The sequence below is a fragment of the Rattus norvegicus genome, chromosome X, assembly GCF_036323735.1.
Source record: "Rattus norvegicus strain BN/NHsdMcwi chromosome X, GRCr8, whole genome shotgun sequence".
Classification (NCBI taxonomy): Eukaryota; Metazoa; Chordata; class Mammalia; order Rodentia; family Muridae; genus Rattus; species Rattus norvegicus.
This window is the reverse complement of record NC_086039.1, coordinates 39,302,348-39,323,403: the sequence shown is the minus strand read 5'-3', so window position 1 is coordinate 39,323,403 and position 21,056 is coordinate 39,302,348. Positions and strand designations below refer to the sequence as shown.

The 21,056-nt window shown below is 41.9% G+C and overlaps 1 protein-coding gene across 1 annotated transcript; it reads left to right on the top strand.

Moving 5' to 3' along the window:
* The first annotated feature begins 1,380 nt into the window (after positions 1 to 1,380).
* Positions 1,381 to 16,084, top strand: Eif1ax (eukaryotic translation initiation factor 1A, X-linked). The gene is given in 7 exon segments (NM_001106963.1): positions 1,381 to 1,609; positions 5,981 to 6,064; positions 6,882 to 6,985; positions 7,376 to 7,426; positions 9,891 to 9,972; positions 11,140 to 11,231; positions 13,668 to 16,084. Coding segments are annotated over 7 exon segments (435 nt in total). The 5' UTR covers positions 1,381 to 1,593; the 3' UTR covers positions 13,674 to 16,084.
* The last annotated feature ends 4,972 nt before the right edge of the window (positions 16,085 to 21,056 follow it).

Sequence of the window (21,056 nt, the reverse complement as noted above, 5' to 3'; positions counted from 1 at the left end):
TCCACGGGTTCCAGGGACTGAACTCAACTTGCCAGGCTTTCCTGGTAAGTGCTATTACCTGCTGAGCCATCATGCTGGCCCAAATAATCCTGGTTTGAAGTGAAGTTATTTGCTCTAAGAAGTTACGCAGTGTTCCTTTGCTGGAACTACCAGAACAAAGAATGGGAGAGTGAGTTGTTTAAACATCAAAAATGTACAGTCTCTTGGCTGTGTTTGCTTTGTAGTCATGGTCTTACTATGTAGCCCAGGCTAGCCTGGAATTCACTATGTAGCCCAGTTTTCCCCTAAATTCTCAGCACTCCTCCTGCCTCAGTCTCACAGGTGCTAGGATTAAAGGCATGAACTACGAGGCCTGCCTACTACTTTTACTCAGTTTTGAAGATGCCAAATCTAAGGTCAAGGTGGAGACAAGTCTGATTTCTTCTGAGGTCTCTGTGGCTTGCACATGATTACTGGCTCAGGAACTGTTTGTTCTTCTTTATGCCTCATTATGCATAGGTGCTAATTGCATTTGTTTTGGTTTTGGTTTTGGTTTTGAGATAGGGTCTCCCTATGTAGCCTTCTCTGGCCAGTAACTCATAGAGGTTTACTTTCCTCTGCCTCCTCAGTACTGGGATTAAAGGCCCATGTCACCATGCCCAGCTTTAATGTCAAGTCTTGGCATCAAGTCTAAGGATCTCATTTCAATATAACCACTTTAACGACCTTATATCCAAACACAGTAATATATATATATATATATATATATATATATATATATATATATATATATATATATATGCACATCAGCATGAATATTGAGAGATTCAGACCCTAACATCGACTTTCTTCCATTCCTTTTATCCTGTATGTGCTGAGCACCCTACCATGTGCTGGCATTCTGTTAAGTGTTATAAACAGACCTGGCTACAGTGAGTTAGGATGAGATTTTCTTTTTTTTTTTTAAGTACCATGCAAATATTCTATTAAAGTTTGGAAAGGGATGGCAGGAGGGCCTTCTCTCCTTCCCCTCAGATTTCCAGTTTGGTTGGGCCGGCGAAAGGGCCCCAATAAAACTCAACTATGAGGTTAGTGAGTCAGCAGCTTGTCAAGCCTGGGATTCTCTTGGCTAGGAAGCAGAGATGCTGCCCAAGCCAGCAGCCTGCACCACTTCAATTTCCCCTCCTCTCTTCCACTCCTTCACTGTGACGCAGGGCCCCTCCTGGCCCCTTCCGGACGCCGGGGTCCGCTCCACCCACTAGCAGCAGTGAGCCCCTCCCTGGCAGGCTTCTTCCTCGGCTCCCACCGTAGGGCTGCCCCTTGGCCACGCCTGCGCCTTAGAGCCAAGGGAGGGTGGGAGGCTGGGCCCCGCGGGCGGGGGAGGAGGAGGGCCGGGGGAAGCACCGCCCGCTGCCGCGACGCCATTTGCCACTGCGGAGCGTGGGCGCAGGCGGCTCTCGCAAGCACCAGTGACCAACCTCTCCCGAACACGCTTCTCGACCTCCCGCACAGTCTTCATCCCGCGCACTCCTCAGTGTCGCCTGTCCGAGTCACCACCGTTCCTGCCGCCAGCCCAAGCACGATCTTGCACGCCGCCAGCCGGTCTTTGCCGCCATGCCCAAGAATAAAGGTAAGGACGCCGCCGGGACCGGGGCTCTGCTCCGCGCCGGCTCCCTGGCTCTGCTCGCGGCCTCGAGGTCAACCCAGGCCGCAGTGACCTTCCTGCCATCTTTCCTTGCCTCTTCTCCGGCTGCATTCTCTGCGTCCTACTCGGAGCTCGGCAGAAGCACAGGGAAGTTACTCCTGGCTCCCAGTTTGGCCACATTGGGGTGGAGCCGACGCCATTTTTGTAGGGCCTCCTGTGTGAGAATGTGGGCTCGTGCCCCCGATTCGCGCCACACTGGCCGCGGCGCTAGGGGGACCCTTGGGAACCCCTGCCTCGGACTTCTTGGGCTTACAACACGTGGGGAGTTAAGCCCTGGGAGCCAGTCTGAACTTTGAAAAAGGGTGATGCCTTGCTTGCTTTCGTGCCCATCTGGCACCTCCATAGGATTCTTTATGGACACTTAGTTGGTACTGTTGAGGCTGCTCCGGTGTAGCCAGTGGCCAGTACTTTGATGCATTTTTAAAGTTCATCCCTAGAGAATCACTTTGCTCCATAGTTCTGCCCGGCTTAACTTTTTCCACAGAGCACTTGACCCGTATTTAGCCAACTTTTCCACTTTTGCTTCAGATCTTGTATATGTTTTGATGGAAAAAAAAAAACAATGATTACGATTTCTAAGTGCAGCGTTTCCTGAGGTCATTTTCATTTTTATAGATTCACAGTATTTTGTGGTGGTGACTTTTGATGGAATCAAACCTATCCTTAGCAGCACTCTACCACTTTGCTCTGTCCCCAGGCTGACCCGGATTCACTGTGTTCCCTAAACAAACGTTGAGTTTGGCATTCCCCTGCTTCAGCTTCCTGAGTAGCTGGAATTACAAGCTTGCTATATTCACTGTCCTTGTAATCTCTCAAAACTATAAAGTAAAAAGTACAGGAGAGGAGCAAACACATTACATGGCCCTTAAGAATTTAGAATTTAGGTGGGGGGAGGGGTGCACGCCTTTAGTCCCAGCACTTGGGGCCAGAGGCAGGTGGATCTCTGAATTCAAGGTCCGCCTGGTCTACAGAGTGAGTGACAGTACTACACAGAAACTCCCTCTCTAGAAAAAAAAATTGGAAGTCTTCGGGCAGAAGAGATGCATGTCTTCCTGGTTAAGAGAACCAAAGTTAGGTTCACACACCCACATAGTGCTGTTCGTGACTGCCTGTAACTCTAGCTCTAGGGAGTCCAATGCTTTTTTCTACCCCACCCCTGCCCCTCCACAATCACACTAAGTCTTTGATCATTCATCCTTCTCCCTTGTCCTATGCCCGCTAGCTAGCACGCCTTTCTGCGTGAAAGTTGGCTCCAAGAGGTCTACTTAGTTACTCTTTGTGCCAACCACCATTTACATGAGCCCTCCGAGTACTTGGTCACAGTTTTGTGAACAGGTTGATTTTAGATAGTCTTGCCATCCTTCCCCTAACTCTTCCCACAAATGTAGCAGAGGACTGACTTGTCTGGCCTTGGTGGGAGAGGATAGGCCGTGGAGAGGAGATTTAAGGGGGGCACCCTTTCAGAGGCCGTACCAGTAGTGGGGAGCATTGGGGATGTAAATAAAAATAATGAAAAAAATAAGTTAATCCAGGAAAAAAACTCTTGCTGTATAGCCCCAGCTGACCTTGAACTTGTCTCCACCTCACCGCTGGGCCTCAAAAATAAAGGTTGCAACCTGATTGTCCTGAGAAAGGTGTGATTATAAGCATAATATGTTCAAAGTTCTAACATTCCTACCTGTAGACGAGATGGTATCTGGACCACCTCAGTACGCAAGGGAATCTTAATTTCACCCTAATTCTAGTGACTAGATTTCCGGTTGTCACTAGTTGTAAACCCTAGGAGGATGGGAATGGTGTCAATCATAATCACATTGGCTCAGTAGTACTTAGCCTGAAAGATGCTCAATAAATACTTGTTCCACTTACTCATCTCCGGTCTGGTGACTCCACCCATAGGTGAACAGGAGATTCCTATGTGGTTCCAAGGAGACAGAACTTCCACACTAAATCACATTCTAGTCGATAGCCCACTATGTTTCAAGAAGTATTCTACCTGGGCTTATTTCTCTGAAACCCCTCTGTAGTTTAAAGAAAGGATCTGAGAACTGTAATTGCGCTTGAGAACTAGGTAAGTCTTTTAGAAAGAGAGAGAATGGGGTTGGGGATTTAGCTCAGTGGTAGAGCGCTTGGAGCTGGTCCCTAGCTCCGAAAAAAAGAAAAAAGAAAAAAAGAAAGAGAGAGAGTGGGATTGAAAAGAAAAGAATGGTTATTTTTTGTTGCTTTTCTGTCATACTCAGGCTTTGTCTCATTTCATTCTTTGTTTTGTTTGTTTGAGACAGAGTTTCTCTGTGTAACCCTGATTGTCCTGGAACTCACTCTGTAGATCAGGCTGGCCTCAAACTCACAGAGCTCCCCTACCTCTGGGATTAAAGGTACACTGGCCTTCATTCTTTCTAAGGAGAATTTGAAAAGCACTTGTTTTCGTGGCCATAACATAGAAAGGGGAAGAGTGCTAACTCTTGGGATTGCAGACAAGCACCACTATGCCTGTCTTGCTCATTTCTTTGTATCCCTGTATAGTATTCCATTGTATAGTACCACTGTTGATATGCTTACTCTTAAGATATGTAGGGCCAGGGGTTGGGGATTTAGCTCAGTGGTAGAGCGCTTGCCTAGGAAGCGCAAGGCCCTGGGTTCGGTCCCCAGCTCCGGGAAAAAAAAAAAGATATGTAGGGCTAGAGAGATGGCTCGGCATCTAAGAGTACTGGCTGCTCTTCAGAGGCCCTTTGTTCAGTTCCCAGCACCCACATGGTAGCTTACGACTGTCTGTAACTCCATTTGCAGGGCGTCCAATGTCCGCTTCTAGTGCCTCCTTAGGCTCCAGAAATGCCCAGGATAGACATGGACAACATCAAATACATTTTAAAAGAAGTTCTAGAGGCAATTAACACCTTGCTTTTAAATTTACAATATATCCATTATGGTACACTTCACAGGATAAAGTTTACACTCGTGGGGTTACTAGCCTTTTGCCATTATGAAATCAGTATGTCCCAGTCTAGAAGCAATAACGTCATTTTCCTCTCCCCTGTCATAGGAGTGGGTTCAGGTATGTTTTTGTAAAATGTATCAGGACCCAGTTTTTGGTGGCTCATAATTGTACTGCCAGCCTTCAGGAGACTGAGACAGAAGGATTGCCCCAATTGCAAAGCTAGCATGGGCTATAAGGAGAGACCCTATCTCAAAAAAATAAGAAGAAGAAGAAGAAAGCTGAAGCCTATGTGGTTAAGATTATGGATCATAATTCTCTGGAAAGGAGCCTTAATCTGAGAGCCCTGGTGGGACAGAGGAGGATCGAGGCTGGATGTGGGATCCCAAGCTCACTGATTAAAATTTTGAGGGTTGGGGATTTAGCTCAGTGGTAGAGCGCTTGCCTAGGAAGCGCAAGGCCCTGGGTTCGGTCCCCAGCTCCGAAGGAAAAAAAAAACAAAAAAATTTTTGAGTGAGTTATTTCATCCCTGAACTTTAGTGAACTTACCTGTAAACTGGGACTAAATGGCATTATAGTCAAGATGATTGTGACAAGTGGGTGGCACTCTGAAATAATAGATAAGAGCATGGCCACTGTGCTCATCTAACCACCTTGAGGGCAGCCCCATGCCCAGCAGGATGGCCAACACCAAAGGAACTCAGTGGAATCTCAGAGGGCTTTTTCTAACCTTAGTACCAGCCCCTTTACTTGTATATTATTGCTTCTGGGTTGGGCTTTTTTGGAGCATTCCTGCTTGTGTGAACATGTGTCCCTTTGTCTAGATGCATTTCTTGTGCTTTTCCTGGTTGTTTTGTCATTCCTATTATTGTGTCTTTAATTTATTATTTAATTTATTATTGTATCTTTAATTTAATTATTCCTCAGATGCTTTCATTTTCTCATGACACAGAGAATGAATCTATATGGGGTGGAAGATGGGTAGGGGGCAAAGTATCAGAATATATGAAGAAAATGAGGATGTTACTTAAGGCTAGTATGGTAGCATTAAAGGCCGGAACATGGTAAGTTTAAGATGATTAACCAGATTCGATCAATATTTCAATTTGGTTGACTTTTAAAGATGCTTTTCTAGCTGGGTGGTGCTGGTATATACCTTTAAGCCCAACACTTGGGGAGGCAGAAGCGGGTGGATGGACCTCTGTGTTCCAGACCAGTTTGGTCTACGCAGAGAAATCCTGTCTCCAAAACAAACAAACAAGCAAGACAGTTTTTTTAAGTCTGTTATTATTTATCTAACATTTTTCTTTTCATAGTGTTTTGCAAATAACTGATATCTCTTTTTTTCTTATCAAAACCACTAGGAAAAGGAGGTAAAAACCGGCGTAGAGGGAAGAATGAAAATGAATCCGAAAAGCGAGAGCTTGTGTTCAAGGAGGATGGGCAAGGTAAGATGCTGATGAAGCTGGGCTCTTGTTCAGGTTTCCTGTTTGGTTTCCTGTGTGGGGAATCGAACACTTTCTCCCTAGCAGACTAGACTCCTGGCTTACTGCCTCTGGTAATGTTTGCGTTCATTTGCACCTACATCTGGGTATTCTTAAAAGAGCCTGGTTAAGAATTTGTCATTGTAGGCCATAATATACACCTTTAATCCCAACACTCAGAGGCATAGAGACAGAATAACCAAGGCTATATGACAATATCCCATCTCAAAAAAAGAGAGTAATTTGGTATTTGACCTAAGTGAAAAAAGATTCTAGCTTTCTAAAAATAAGTACAGTTAGACTTATTTAGCAAGTTGATTTAGCAAGGATATCACTAACATTTAAGATACTTGTACTGAAAATGTCATGAGATTTCTTGATTAAATATTCAAAGAGGGAAAAGTGAGGGCATGAATGAAACAAGTAAAGGTCTGAGTATGAGATTTATGAGGTATGGTGTATATACTGAGACTGGACACCTTTGATCTCTAGAAGAAGAGCATGGTCATAAGAGCGGTAGTCAGTCGAGTAGATAATTAAAGCATCTAATAACAGACCAGTTGTTATATTACAGACTCTTGTTTCTCGTTCAACCATTAACTAGCCAAGTGTTTAGCTCCCTCTGTTTATTCCATATTTGCCCTTTGTATATTTATTACTTATAAATACAACCACATGTTCTTATTTATCTACAGTGGACTATTATAAAGAAGCTTTTATCGAAAAAAGTAGGCAATGTTTCTTGCCTTTTTTTTCCCCCTCTTCTACCCCATCCATTTAGAATATGCTCAGGTAATCAAAATGTTGGGAAATGGACGATTGGAAGCCATGTGTTTCGATGGTGTAAAGAGGCTTTGCCACATCAGAGGAAAATTGAGAAAAAAGGTAAGTGTGTGGACATCTAGCCTATCTTCACAACTGTTGATGGTATGAAAGAGGGAGGGGCTGGAGAATATTCCAGTTTTAAGGAGTCATAAAGAGGTCTGGCAAACGGCCCTCTGCCTTCCGAAAAGTCCCAGCACTGAGGGAGAGGTGGTTACAGGGGAGAATGTGCTTTAATTTCCTGATACCAGTCCTTCACAAAGGAAGAAGATGGGGAAAGCTGTGTCCATATAAGTGAGTAGAAGACAGCGACTTAGAAAACCACATTTTTTCTGTTTTTATAGTAGATAACCAAGTGGTTTGTAAACTCCTCGGTTTCTAAGTGAATTGTCTCTAGGATTTCATGATTCCATTTTATCTAAAACATATCGTACAGTGATTTTTCTCTTTTAGGTTTGGATAAATACCTCGGATATCATATTGGTGGGCCTCCGAGATTACCAGGTAAGTTACTTTTAAGTGTGTTGTTGATTCGCTTGAACTCCAGGAGTCATTTCGAGATTACCAGGTAAGTTACTTTTAAGTGTGTTGTTGATTCGCTTGAACTCCAGGAGTCATTTCCTAACAGCCCATGTGTCTTAGGCATTATGCCAGGTGTTCCTGGCATTCTACTTCCAAATGCCAGTCTGAGGAGTCAGACATTGAGTTTTTCTCTGTCATGACTATTTGAAGTTTCCCATTTTACAGTGACCAACACTACTGTGTATTGGTATTCTTTTTTTTTTTTAACTTGTCCTTCAGGTTTTCTTTTTTTACTTTATACGTCTTAAAAATCTAGGAACCAGTTGTGTAGAGTTTTACAGCTGAAGGAACCCAGTTACATCCCACAAATTGCATATAGCCTGGTATATTCATTTCTTTTTTGGGGGGGGGGGGTTTGGAGCTGGGGACTGAACCCAGGGCCTTGCGCTTCTTAGGCAAGCGCTCTACCACTGAGCTAAATCCCCAACCCCCATTTCTTTTTTTTTTTTAAGTTTACTTTGCATCCCAATATCAGCTCCCCTCTGCCCTTAGTACCCCTCACACAGAACCTCTCCCCCTTGCTCCCTCCCCTTCTCTTCTAATCACTATAACACAAACAAAAGGAAGAAAGGGCTCTGTTAGGAGGAACAGTCTATCACAGTGCAGGAACCCAAGGCAGCTGATCAGTCTTCCCAACCCTGTGTTGAGAATGACCTTGAGTTCTTAATAACACTCCACCCCCCACCCCCAATCACAACCACTAGGACCAGTTCCTTTAATACATTTCTATTTGTTTGCCTTTCATTATACTTAGTTTTTTACTTTCGTATTCCAGATTAAAAGAGTCAACATCTTTGTTTCAAACCATAGGATTCTTTATAGGTGATTTGGCACTCCAGGGGCATAGGTCGTGTTTGGAGACTATTCTGGGTACCATGGCTTGAGTGAGGGGCTGGGGTAGAGTACTGGGGATGTGGAACAGCCTTCAGTGCACAGCAGTCTACTGGCTCACAATCATCAGTAGTGCTTTGGTCGAGAAAAGGTGCTCCAAATTCATAAACCATTTTCCATCTTAACAGTAACTCTAGAAGAAGAAAGACTGATTGTTGTTAGAAAGGACACCGACATTTAGACAGGCTTAACACTGACTCTAATCTCCCACGATCTTTTCTCTGTCCTCTGATCTGACACTAAAAGGGAGTCCAGAGAAATCGTGGCATTACTGTCTACTGGGAGCTTAGAATAAGTGCGTGTTCTTGGGGCTGGAGAGATGACTTAGCCATTAAGAACACTTAACTCTGACAGAGGATCTGGCTTTGATTTTCATTCACCACTACATCAATAGCTCCACTTCCAGAGGATCTGATGCCTCATCTAACCTCTATGGACATGAGGCACACATGTATGTGGTGGGCATGTATTATAGACTATATATGTCTCCAGGCAAAATATTCATACTTATAAATAGATCTAAAAAGGAAACTTTTTAAGAAAAAAATCTCAGATTCTTGCCATCTGCCCCCCTCCTTTTCTGTATACTTTTCACGGTTTTAAAAGTACTAGTTTAGATGACAATGTGAATGAAAAACAGAATCTCCTAAGGATAAACATTAGCATCAGCAATTTACGTGTTCCTTCATTACTGTGAGTGGGCACTGGAAGCATGTGGAGGTCAGAGGGCAACGTTGTGGGATGGATCCTTTTTTTCAGAGATGGAGGAATACTTTTTATTCAGTCCAGGACTACAACACATGGAACCACCTAACTTTACAAACCTAATCTAGAAAGTCACTCACAGATAGACCTAAAGATTCCTTTCCTTTGTGATTCTAAATCCTGTCAAATTGACTAGATTAATCATCACAGTTGGCACTGACATACATATGAAAAAGTATATTTATTTCCTTAGATCAGGGCTAGAGAGGTGGCTCAGCAGTTAAGAATACTTGCTGCTCTTGCAGAGGCCCAGAGTCTGGTTCCCAGCACCCACATCAAGTGACTACCATCCACCTCCAGGTCCAGGGGATCTGATGCCCCTGCTAGCCTCTAGAGGTACCCACACATACATGCATGTACATACACATATACATACACATTTTTAAAATTCCTTAGGTTTCGCTACCAAGTCTCAGTCTTGACCTGTGGTGTTTGTTCACTCTGTAAATTTTTCCAGGGGAGCAATTGTGTTTCTGATAAAAGGATAATTATAAGTAATATAAAGGATTAGGACTGTGTTAGAGAGGTGAGCTTTATCTTCCCAGAATATTTAGTCATTTCTCAGTTGCATTCATAAAACTTCTGAGTTAAATCTAAGGAAGGGGGGAGAAAGATTTTATAGCAAAACATTGAGATTTGAATTTTTAAATTCAATTTGAAAGTGTTGTATGATATAACAGATAACAATGTGAAACAGTCAGATCTGAAAATTGCTTGCTTTTGTTTCGAGGACAACAAAGCCGATGTCATTTTAAAATACAACGCAGATGAAGCTAGAAGTCTCAAGGCCTATGGCGAGCTTCCGGAACATGGTAATGACTTGAGTTATTATTAACAAGTCTTGTGCTGTGTAGGTTGCCTGCTGGTTAAGTGAATGAAATTTTGTAGATTTTTATTGATGATCCTATTTTTGTGCTTAACACAATTCGAGTGAGGCATACCTGATTATACTCCTAGTAGATACCATAAGAAAGAAGGTCCTGATAAAAGTGTAGTTAGTGAGAAATTAGAGTATCAGCCAAAGGAGTTATTTGTTATGGTAAATTCAAACTCCTTCAAGGAAGGTTCAGTCACAGCCACCTTACCATGCACAGAGCAGATTTAGTCGCTAGCACTGTTGAAAAGCACTCCTTCAAGAATGCCCTTGCTCGCGTGTAAATATGAGGAGTAGTAACTACGGAGTACAGGCTTTCAGTGAGTGGCACTTTTAATCTGTTGTTCTTTATGCATTACTGTATGGTTTTTTAAACTAATATACTTTGTTTCCCCCCTCAAAATACAAGCCCCCTAGACCCTTTTCAGAGGGAAAATATACTTTATACACTGTTTTGGAAGTCTACATTTTTTCACATGGCAGTGTGTTTTGAATTGCCTGCACTGTGATTCCTTATGGGAACATGACTTCTTGTAAACAGTCAGACCGTACTGAGAATTATAAACTTGCCGTTTCCATCTAGGAGATAGTAAGATATTTGGGGATGGAGTAGTAGCTGGCTCCTTTTCATCCTTTAGGGGAAAGCATGGTTTGCCCAGATGTTTCTTCCCAATTAATGATTGGAAGGAATCAGTTGTTCTTTTCTTTTTTTTATTATTTTTTTATTTTTTGGTTTATTTGTATGTTTCTATATGGTTCAGTTGGATCAGGAGTTAAGTTTTCTGGACACTTGAAACCTTCCTTAATACCAAGGCCAGTCATGACTCCTCAAATCTGTCCCTCCTAAAGGAACTTTTTCTTTCCTTTTCTTTTCTTGAGGTAGGAAATAAAGTCGTTAGTATGTGCATAAACTTTTGAAGCTTACCTGAATGGTGTAATTGCTTCAGAGTTAGTATAATTAGACATCGTCTTGCTCAGGAGCCCTTGTGAACAAAATAAAATTAAAAATGCTCCCAATGTTTTGCTCCATATAGCAAAATTAGTAGAAATTTGGAAGTCAACATTTTTGCTATATTATCAGTGTTCGTGTGTGTGTTTGTTTTAGCTAAAATCAATGAAACTGATACATTTGGTCCTGGAGATGATGATGAAATTCAGTTTGATGACATTGGGGATGATGATGAAGACATCGATGATGTAAGTAGACATATCCTGCTTTTCCTGCTTTCTGTTCGTGAGTTACATACAAAGAGAATAGCCCTTTCCCCCTAAATTTCTAGAATACTAGGACTAAAGAACCTTTAAATGAGAGTGTGTGTCTATATTTGGAGTGGAAGGAATGTGTCCAGAAGGGGAAGACAAGCAAGGTGGAGAGATGAAAGAATAGTGAGTGAGTATTGGCTAGAGACATGTTTGTGCATGTGTGAAATGTTGCAATGAAAACCATTACTTAGCACAATTAATATATACAAATAAAAGTTATTTGGGAAACTGAAGCCAGGTGATTGCTGCAAGTCAGCCTGGATTGCAAAGTGAATACCAGGCCAGCCAGAACGACACAGCAAATACCTTGCACCCACACCTAGCTTTCAACACAGTACTATCATAACAAAAACATTTTAGGAGCTGGAGAAAACAGTGTATCAATTAATACACGTCAGGTGGCTTATAACTGCCTGTAACTTCTAACGTCTGTTCAAGAGGAAATTTGTAAAACTAAATATATTTGTAAGGTTTTTATTTTATTTTACAAATATGCTTCTTTTTTAAAAATACATAATTTTTATGTACATTGGTGTTTTGCCTGCATGTATCTCTGTGTGAAGGTGTCAGAAATCCTGTGACTGGAGTTGCAGACAGGTACAAGCTTCTATGTGGATGCTGCGAATTACCCTGGTCCTCTGGCTAAATTACCTCACTAAATACCTTTAGAAAAACATTTAAGGCTAGAAAGATGGCTTATTAGGTAAGGGTTCCAGGGGACTTCTTACTGCTTCCTCCTGGCCTCCACAAGGGCACTAGGCACACAAGTGGTGTGCATATAAAATAAAGAACATTTTAATACCTACTCCACAATAGAAAGTGATTTCTTAATGGTGGTTTCTCTAGAGATTTGAGGGAGGGGAATTAGTAGTGCAGTAGTGGTGTCTAAGTGCTCAGATTAAATATGCGCTCCACTACTCCCAGCAAAACATTCTTTGACTAAATTGTTACTTGTATTTTAGCAATAGAATGAACATACAGTAGCCATATGTTATGGGTTAGATGCTAATCCAAAACTCTTTGATGCCTATACTAAGGTGGGACTCTTCAGGAAATGACAGTCTTGAGCAAGGCCATAAATCAGTGGTAGGGTACTTCCCTAGCAAGTACAAGGTCCCGAGTAATCACCTAGGAATTCAAAAAGCGAAGAGAGGGAGAGAAAGGAAAGCAGAGGAAGAAGCTACAGGTCTATGTTCCTCTTTTTATACTTTTAGTGTTTTTTACTTCTGTGTAGTATGTGTGTTGGGCACCATGTGTATGTTGCAGGGGTGCCCATGAAGGGACCAGAAGAGAGCATCAGGTCCTCTGGAACTGCAGTTAAAGGCAGTTGTGATCCACCCAATGTGGGTGCTAGTAACAAAACTCTGCAGGAGCAGTAAGGAATTTTAACCAGCAAGCCATCTCTCTACTCCCAGAATTTATATTGTTGCAAGCACTATTTTAATACATATTTATTTTGTGTACGAGTGAACAAGTATACCCATGCTAGGCCACGCATGTTAAGGTCAGTTTACATGGGTTCTAGAGAGCCTCAGATTTGACAACAAACACACATGCCTTCTGAGCCATCTCCTTGGCCCATGAACTATGTCTTGGTTGTTTTGGGTTTGTTCTTAAAAAGTTGTTATATCACCTACTTTCTGTCTTGGGCACATTTCTCTAGCTGTTTTCTATGTGTTTGAAGGTGTTCTATCGGTACTCCTATAACTAAATTGAGAGAAAAGGATGTAAGACATACTTAACTAGTTCTTATGGGTCATGTTCCTGTTGCCTCTTTTCTTTTCCTACTCCCAAAATACTAAATCTGAAATCAGGGCTGGAAATATGGCTCAGCTGTTGGCAAAGCTTACTGTCTCCTTTTGCACTGCTTGCTTTCTTACTTTACTTCTTGAAGCAAAAAGAAGTGTTTTATTTCTATGTGCCTGCATGCGTGTGTGCGAGTGAACGGAAGCCAGAAGAGGGTGTTAGGTTCCCTGGAGCTTGAGTTGCAGTCAGTTGTGAACTACCTTATTGGTGCTGGGAAGCAAACCAGGGACCTCTGCGTGAGCAGTAAGCATTCTCAGGGAGCAAAGAAAATCCTAAGGGAAATGTCACAGGTTGTATAGGAAATCAACTTGGTCTGAAGAGGAAGTTCCACATGTAAGCTTTTCTCAATTACAATTCACTTTAGAGACCCCAACCTCCATAATATTTTACATGATACATGTTATTTTTTGTAAAGATTGTGTAGGTTTTTATGTGTGGGTGTCCACTGAGACCAGCAAATGACATTGGTCCTGAGGTCCTCTTCCTCCAAGCTCCCCTAGCACTGCACCCCAACTATCTTTTTTTAGAATTTTCCCTTTGACTTAATGTTCTTTTCTCTTTCAGATCTAAAATGAACTCAACATTGCACATTCCAGTCTTCCTGAAGATTGTCCTTCAAGTTTGGAATCTGGCCATAGACCTCAAAGAAAAGTTTTCACTGTCACCTCAATTGTAATTTGTTGAGGCAGATTTGATACTACAGTCTTTCAAAACTGATAATCTTAACTGATATGCTAAGCCCATTTTGTTGATTTGATTTAATGGTCCTTAAGAAGACCATTTAAGGGGAAAAAAAAGGCCTTTCCTACTTTGATCCCATCTAGTAAGTAAATGGGTGTTTTGGATAAACCATTTGCCTTGTACTCAGTATAAATTATGATTAAGCCCTACCTTTGCATAGCTGTTGACTGTACAGTCTTTGTGTATATTCCAGTTGCCCAGGGATTTTGATACAAATGGAGGCAGAAATCTGTGTTTTGTTTTGTTATATTTGAGACAAGAGTCTAACTTTGTATTTCAGGCTAGCTTGGAGTTCACTGTGGTACTGGTGGACCTCAAACTTGCTTTGATCCTCCTTTCTTGACCTCTTGAGTGCAGAGAGCATATGTATGTACCACCATACCTGGCAGAAATCTATTTAAAGGCAAAAATGATAGGTCTGCTTTTCATATTTAAGTATTTGGCTATTTTTATACTAGCTTTGATACCATGTACATTTTTTCATGATTTTATTTTGCAGTCATCAGCTTACTGGAGGAGGAAAGGCATTTCCAAAATGGTTTTTAGGGTTGGTTTGTTTGTTTCAGAAGAGAGAGTGTTGAGACAGGGTTACTTTGGGTGGCCCTAGTTGTCATTGAACTCACTCTGTCTCTACACCAGACTGGCTCCAAACTTACAGAAGTCTGCTTGCCTATGCCTCCCAAGTGCTGGGATTAAAGGTGTGTGCCACCACCACCACCACCTGGCTCCAAAATGTTTTTAGAAGCTGATTTTTAATGCCAATTTTTAATTACGGTCAGTAGTTTCAAAAATTGAACACTAGGTGGTGCTCAGTTTTAACATAGGAAATACTATTTTAATTGTTGAGATGTTTGCTCTTCTCAACTAGTGTGTATAGGAAATTTCCCAAACAAAGAAAAGATTGTTTTACTCGTGTGTAGAATATTTTTACCCAACAGAAAGATTATGTTGGAGTATTGCTTTTTTTTTCAGGAGTCTTACTCACATAAGCTACAATTTTCAGTGCTTTATAAACACAGAAAACATAGGCAAGTGAAGATTTAAGTTTATAACCATATAAATATTACATAGCAAAAGTATAAATAAATGAATGCTTTTTCAGGCTTTCCCTAACTGAGGATAACAGACTCAAGCCTGGTATGGTGACGTGACCTGTGACCCCGCACATAAGAGGTCTGGGCAGGAGGGACAGAAGTTGACCATGGTTTTAGAAACTGGTTTTTAATGCCAATTTTGAAGTAATGTCTCAAGAAACAAAGCTAATGAAAAGATTTCTTATTGCTGAATCAAAGAGCTATAGCTGAAAAAATATCACATTACAGAGGATATTACACTCTGATTTTACATTAGGGACAAGTTTACTTTGTGGACAGTCTGGGGAGGGTTTAGGGGAATCCCATTCTCTTTCTACTGGGGAATTAGGTTTGCTCTTATTTAGGAGTTGTAAGACTGGGAGCTGAGGTAGTTGGGATTCAGTAGACACGCTGAAATGCGAGTTTAAAACCCAGAACCATCATGCAGCTTGTGGACCTTGTATCCTACTAGCATCAAGAAAACTTTTCATTCATGAAAAGGAACTCGCCTTCACATGGTTTCACAACAAGGAGATCTTTTCTAATTATTTCTAAACTATGACTTCCATCTCCTAGGTTTGCATACTCTGCCTCATAACCCGAGGTAACCATAAAAACATTAGGGAAGACGTAGTGGTGCAGTGTCTATTTCTTCTCCTGTGGAGCTCCTCGGTGTTTATCTTGGCAGACTGCATCTGAGAACAAGGCTGCAGGTAGCCTTGAAGCCTTTGCTGAGCACTTGTCTTCCTTCGTAATTAGACCTCTGTACCTTAAAGGGGTTTCGCCAGCTGGATGCAGCATGCCTGGGGCCCCAGCACTGGGAGATCTGCCATTGAATAGTAGCCAGGGTATATAAGGCACCGTCTCAGAAGCAACAATGAAAATCATTTGTGCTAAATTTGCAGTGTATATAGATTACTTTATGAGCAGTGTTTTACTCCTGCATAGGTGATCCAGCTCAAAAGTTGATTTTCTACTTCTGTAACAAACAAGATTTGAAATGTTTTTAGAAATTAGACATGACCCCACTTCCTCTATCTTCTAGTGGTTTTTATCTTTTTTTTTCTTAAAGCAGCATTATTGAGTGTGTTTGTATCCTGGATGATCTGGAGTCATAATGATTTAAAATAGTTGAATACAGTTGTATGAATACAGTATGCAAATGCTACCTGGGAGAAGAGCTCTTTGATGTGTATTTGGTGTGGAATTGTATAGTGCCACTGATCCGATTTTAGTTCTGATAAGGAATGGAAATGCTCTTTAAGGAAATTGTTTACTTTTCTTTATTTTTGGTTCCTATAGTACAACTCCAAGCAGCACCCAGGAAGAAAAATAAAATGTTTGAAATCCAAGAATAATGCTTTTTTGTTTTGTGGAGGGGGAATTATTTGGGGTTTTTGAGGTTATATTTTTTTTGTTTTGTTTGTTTGTTTTTTTGAGACAGAATCTCAGGCTGGAGAGATAGCTCAGTGGTTAAGAGCACTAGCTGCTCTCCTAGAGGTCCTGAGTTCAAATCCAAGCAACCACATGGTGGCTCACAACCATCTGTAATGAGATCCAATACCCTCTTCTGGAGTGTCTGAAGACCATGACAGTGGACTATCATATATAAAATAGAGACAGAATCTCATGTACCCCCCACCCCAGGCTGGCCCTAAAATACCAATAGCTGGGGCCAGCCTCAAACTTCTGATCCTCCACTTTATCTTCCAAATGCTGGGGTTACAAGTGTGTACAAGCACATCCAACTAGAATAATACCTCTTCCTAGTAAAATGATGTAACAAGTTAGTGCTAATCAATCTGATAGGCTCACACCAAGTTCTTGGTCTGATCCACAACACCCATCAACAGACCAGGTTGATAGGGTTGTATTTTTCATGTAGTTTATTCCAGTTACAGCATGATCATGGTGTGTTGCTAAAGTGACAATGTAACCACACCAAGTGTCTGTAAAATGACTTGCCAGCATTTAGTCGTTTGCCTGTTGAATCTTTCTTAACCATCTTTTAATAGAACCACTTTTAGGAGATTACAAGTATTCATGATAGGAATTTTTATATTTACTGGAGAATAACCATTGGTTTACTCATCCCATGTATGGAATTGTGGCTGTAAGTTGTGGCTTAAACAATTTCGTGACTTGTAATGTTCCTTAATCTGCATTGTCTTAGTAATAAGCTTTACATTACCATGCTGAACAACATCTTTAATAGAAATTGTCGATGTTGACTACAGAGTAACTGAATAATCATATAGGTAATAGCATGTTTTAAATAACTATATTTCTACTCATTTTGTATTCTGTTCAGATTTAATGATTTTCACTATAAACTGTGGCAAGACAGTTCATAAAGATTAAAAAGGCTTTGTATTTCTGATAGTCATCCTGCTCAGTAAAGATGGGTTTTATTTATATAGTGGTGAGACTCCCTTGGACTTTTACACTCTACCTTCAAGTTTACAGTTTACCTCAAACCATCATTTTCCATCCTTGTTCAGAAAAGAGCAAAATCCAAATTAAGTTGTACTACTAGAAACACTAGACTGAGCAATCGAGAGACTGGAAACCTCTGTCAGGTTCTTGAGAGACAGTGTGCTAGAAATAGGGAAGGAAGAACATGGGCCCTGGGGTCAGTTGCTCTATACCCCAACCCCTTGTCAGCTTTCTACCTACTATACACCGCTCGCTACCCTTCCAACGTCTCTCAGCTTCACAAGCCTGCCTTGGAATGTAGGGGTGATAAAGTGTCATTGGAGGGTTAATGAGGACATTCATGTGCATGACACTTGGCATCTGCTATTCACATGGGAATCCAGGAGATGCATGGCTCATATTCCCTGTGTACCATATCTTTTGCTTGCAGTCTTTTAATTCCTGTGATAGAAGGGACGCATAGAATATATATTTGTATTATGTGGACACTACAATGGCTGCCACACCACCTTTAATTCAGCAGGTAGGAGTCTCAAAAGTTGCTTGAAGCTATTTTATAGAATCCCAACTGCTCTATATTTCTTCAGAGAAAGTTTATAGTTACTAATAAAGCTGGCTGTGGTCATGTGTCATCTTTATGCATTAATGAGTCCTTTTGCCATAGATTTCCCATTATGTGGAACAATGTAAAGAAGTCAGATGCAAAGTACATTTAGAAAATAAAACATGAAAACAACCCAATGGTGTATACAGTTGTTTGTTTGCCTACTAAGATTTTTGACTACTTAGGTGTTAAAGATGATTCTCTTCTGAAATCTTGCAGGCATTTTTTTTTCTCAAAACTGAAGTGTGATGCATTAGAAGAAAAAGTACACTTTGTGCATTTCCTGTTTTTAGCTGGCTTTGGTTGTTTGAACTGATTGGATCCATACTGTCATACACCTCGGGGAAAACCTGGACTGAAGAAGACATTGTCTAACCAGAAGCCAGTTGTCCAGAGTGATCTCAGATTACTAGAAGGGATATTCAGGGGACATTTTATGTTGTGCAAATATGTATAAGTGAACCTAAAGTTCTGGCCAACTTGTCCACTTTTACTGTGATATTAAGGGGAATGAGTTGCACAATAGGATCTCGATGTGGAACCCAGATGGATCTTAAACAAACTCCCAACACAACTGCCTCAGCCTCCAGAGTGGTGGCATTACAGGTATGGACTATTCACCTTCCCCAGCACGAGGCCCAGACCACAAAGTTTCTGAATTTGAGTGTTGTTGTTGTAAAAATATAAAAATAAAAAAGTAAAGGTGTCTTTTACCCCACTAGGTCCGCACCGCGGTGCCCCAAGATATCTATCTGCTAGATATCTTGGCAGAAACACATCCCAGCCGCTCACTTTCCTACTACACTCAAACCTTCACATAAAAGAACACAACACAATAATCTCTGACCAAATTGATAAGATATAATTGCCCACTTAAGGGGTTGGGGATTTAGTTCAGTGGTAGAGCGCTTGCCTAGCAAGCACAAGGCCCTAGGTTCGGTCCCCAGCTCCGAAAAAAAAAAATTGCCCACTTAAACATACAAAGCCCGGTACCATCCATATCTTGAGAATATTAATAACAACCTGTAACTACACAGAGCAGAATCTTATTTTTTTTATTTTTTTTTAATGGTGGATCAAATGTGTTTAATTTTGAACCAACACTTCTATTCTTTTTTTTTTAATTTTTAAATTTTTTTTTATTAACTTGAGTATTTCTTATATACATTTCGAGTGTTTTTCCCTTTCCCGGTTTCCGGGCAAACATCCCCCCTCCCCCTCCCCTTCCTTATGGGTGTTCCCCTCCCAACCCTTCCCCCCATTGCCGCCCTCCCCCCCATAGTCTATTTCACTGGGGGTTCAGTCTTAGCAGGACCCAGGGCTTCCCCTTCCACTGGTGCCCTTACTAGGCTATTCATTGCTACCTATGAGGTCAGAGCCCAGGGTCAATCCATGTATAGTCTTTAGGTAGTGGCTTAGTCCCTGGAAGCTCTGGTTGCTTGACATTGTTGTACATATGGGGTCTCGAGCCCCTTCAAGCTCTTCCAGTTCTTTCTCTGATTCCTTCAACGGGGGACCTATTCTCAGTTCAGTGGTTTGCTGCTGGCATTCGCCTCTGTATTTGCTGTATTCTGGCACACAGAGTAGAATCTTAACATCACCTGCCATCTTGTCCTGCCACGGCTTCTCTGCCCCTCCCTCCTGTCTCTCCTTTCTGTCTCCTCTTCTTCCTTCAAACTTATCTCCCACCCATCCTTCCTTCTCCTCCAATGACAGGCCTCCTTCTATCCTGTACCTGCCCATCACCTGTACTTTACAAATTCAATGGAGAGGAGGTTCTGGTGAAGTCACGGGAGTTCTGAGTCCTTGACTAGGCAGCTGTCCTTGGGGCAGTGGAATTAGCATCAAAATACAGATAACTTCAGGGCAAACCACAACAGAATGTAACTTTGTTTTTTTTTTTTTTCGTTTACTGTGAGTTAACACAGATACAGACCAGATGGTTGACCTTGCTTCTCCCCCACACCCAGTCAGCAAGCAGATGTACAATATATGCCAGCTAATCTCTAAGTCTGGCACTGCCTGGAGATAGTCACATCCCCACAGGCTGAGCTTGTCCCCAAGGCTGTACCCCAACTTCCACAGATGCAGATTACAAGCTCCAAGATTTATTTACACACACACAAACACACACACACACACACACACACACACACACATATCATTGGTTCTTTGTGAGTTTCACATAATACACCCTGGTCCCACTCATAAATAAAACATACCCAAAAAAAGCGTAGGAAACATGGAAGATGTCGTATGTCACAGTGTGTCCCATACTATACCCCTTTGTCCACACGTCTTCACTTGCAAATGTTCACCAGTGAGTCATTGGTCTGGTTTAAGGTCTCTAGCTTCTCTGACATCATCAACATTAGATGCTCACTGGGTCTTCTTTGTTATTCTGGTGCTGCCCTGTGTCATGGACATCCTACAGCTTTCAATCAGCAGGACAGGCCCTATGATGGGGCCCAGTCATTCAGCAGAAGATAAAGATTCTGAGGTGGGCCAGCTTAGCCCTGGGTCTAGGTGATAGCTGAGCTGGTCAGCATGCTGGCTCTCTTATCTGCACCACCAGGGCAAGCTCTCCAGCACTTCTCCAGTTAGGCTACCCAATGCCTCCATTAGCAGGAGGAGCCAGGGTCAGTCAGCTCTCAAACTCTCAGAGCCAGCTCATCTGCAGCCACTCCTCCAGAGCCAGCACCACTGTGCTGCCCAGTTAAGGATCACAGAAGCTCCCAAGTTTTTAACTGCTTCGAAACAATATGCTATACATATCATTGAGGTTTTTCACAATCTCCTTGGCTTCTAGATTCAGAAAATTCAGGGAAATTTTATGTTAATTATAAAGGTTACTAAAAAAGATACTGAAGAATGCCCAATAAAGGGTTAAATGGAGGCACCCAAAACCCAAGGGGGAGAGAGCTGGACTCTCAGAAATGCAGATAAGGCCTAGTGCCCTCTGGATACAGGAATTTAGGAGCAGTCAAGGTCAGGACACTTCCTGTTTCTGCCTAAGCCCAGAGCTAAAAGCTAGTCACCTGGAGCACTGACAAGCTGAGACCAGAGGTAAGACCAACTCTTCTGCTCCAAGCGACCCAC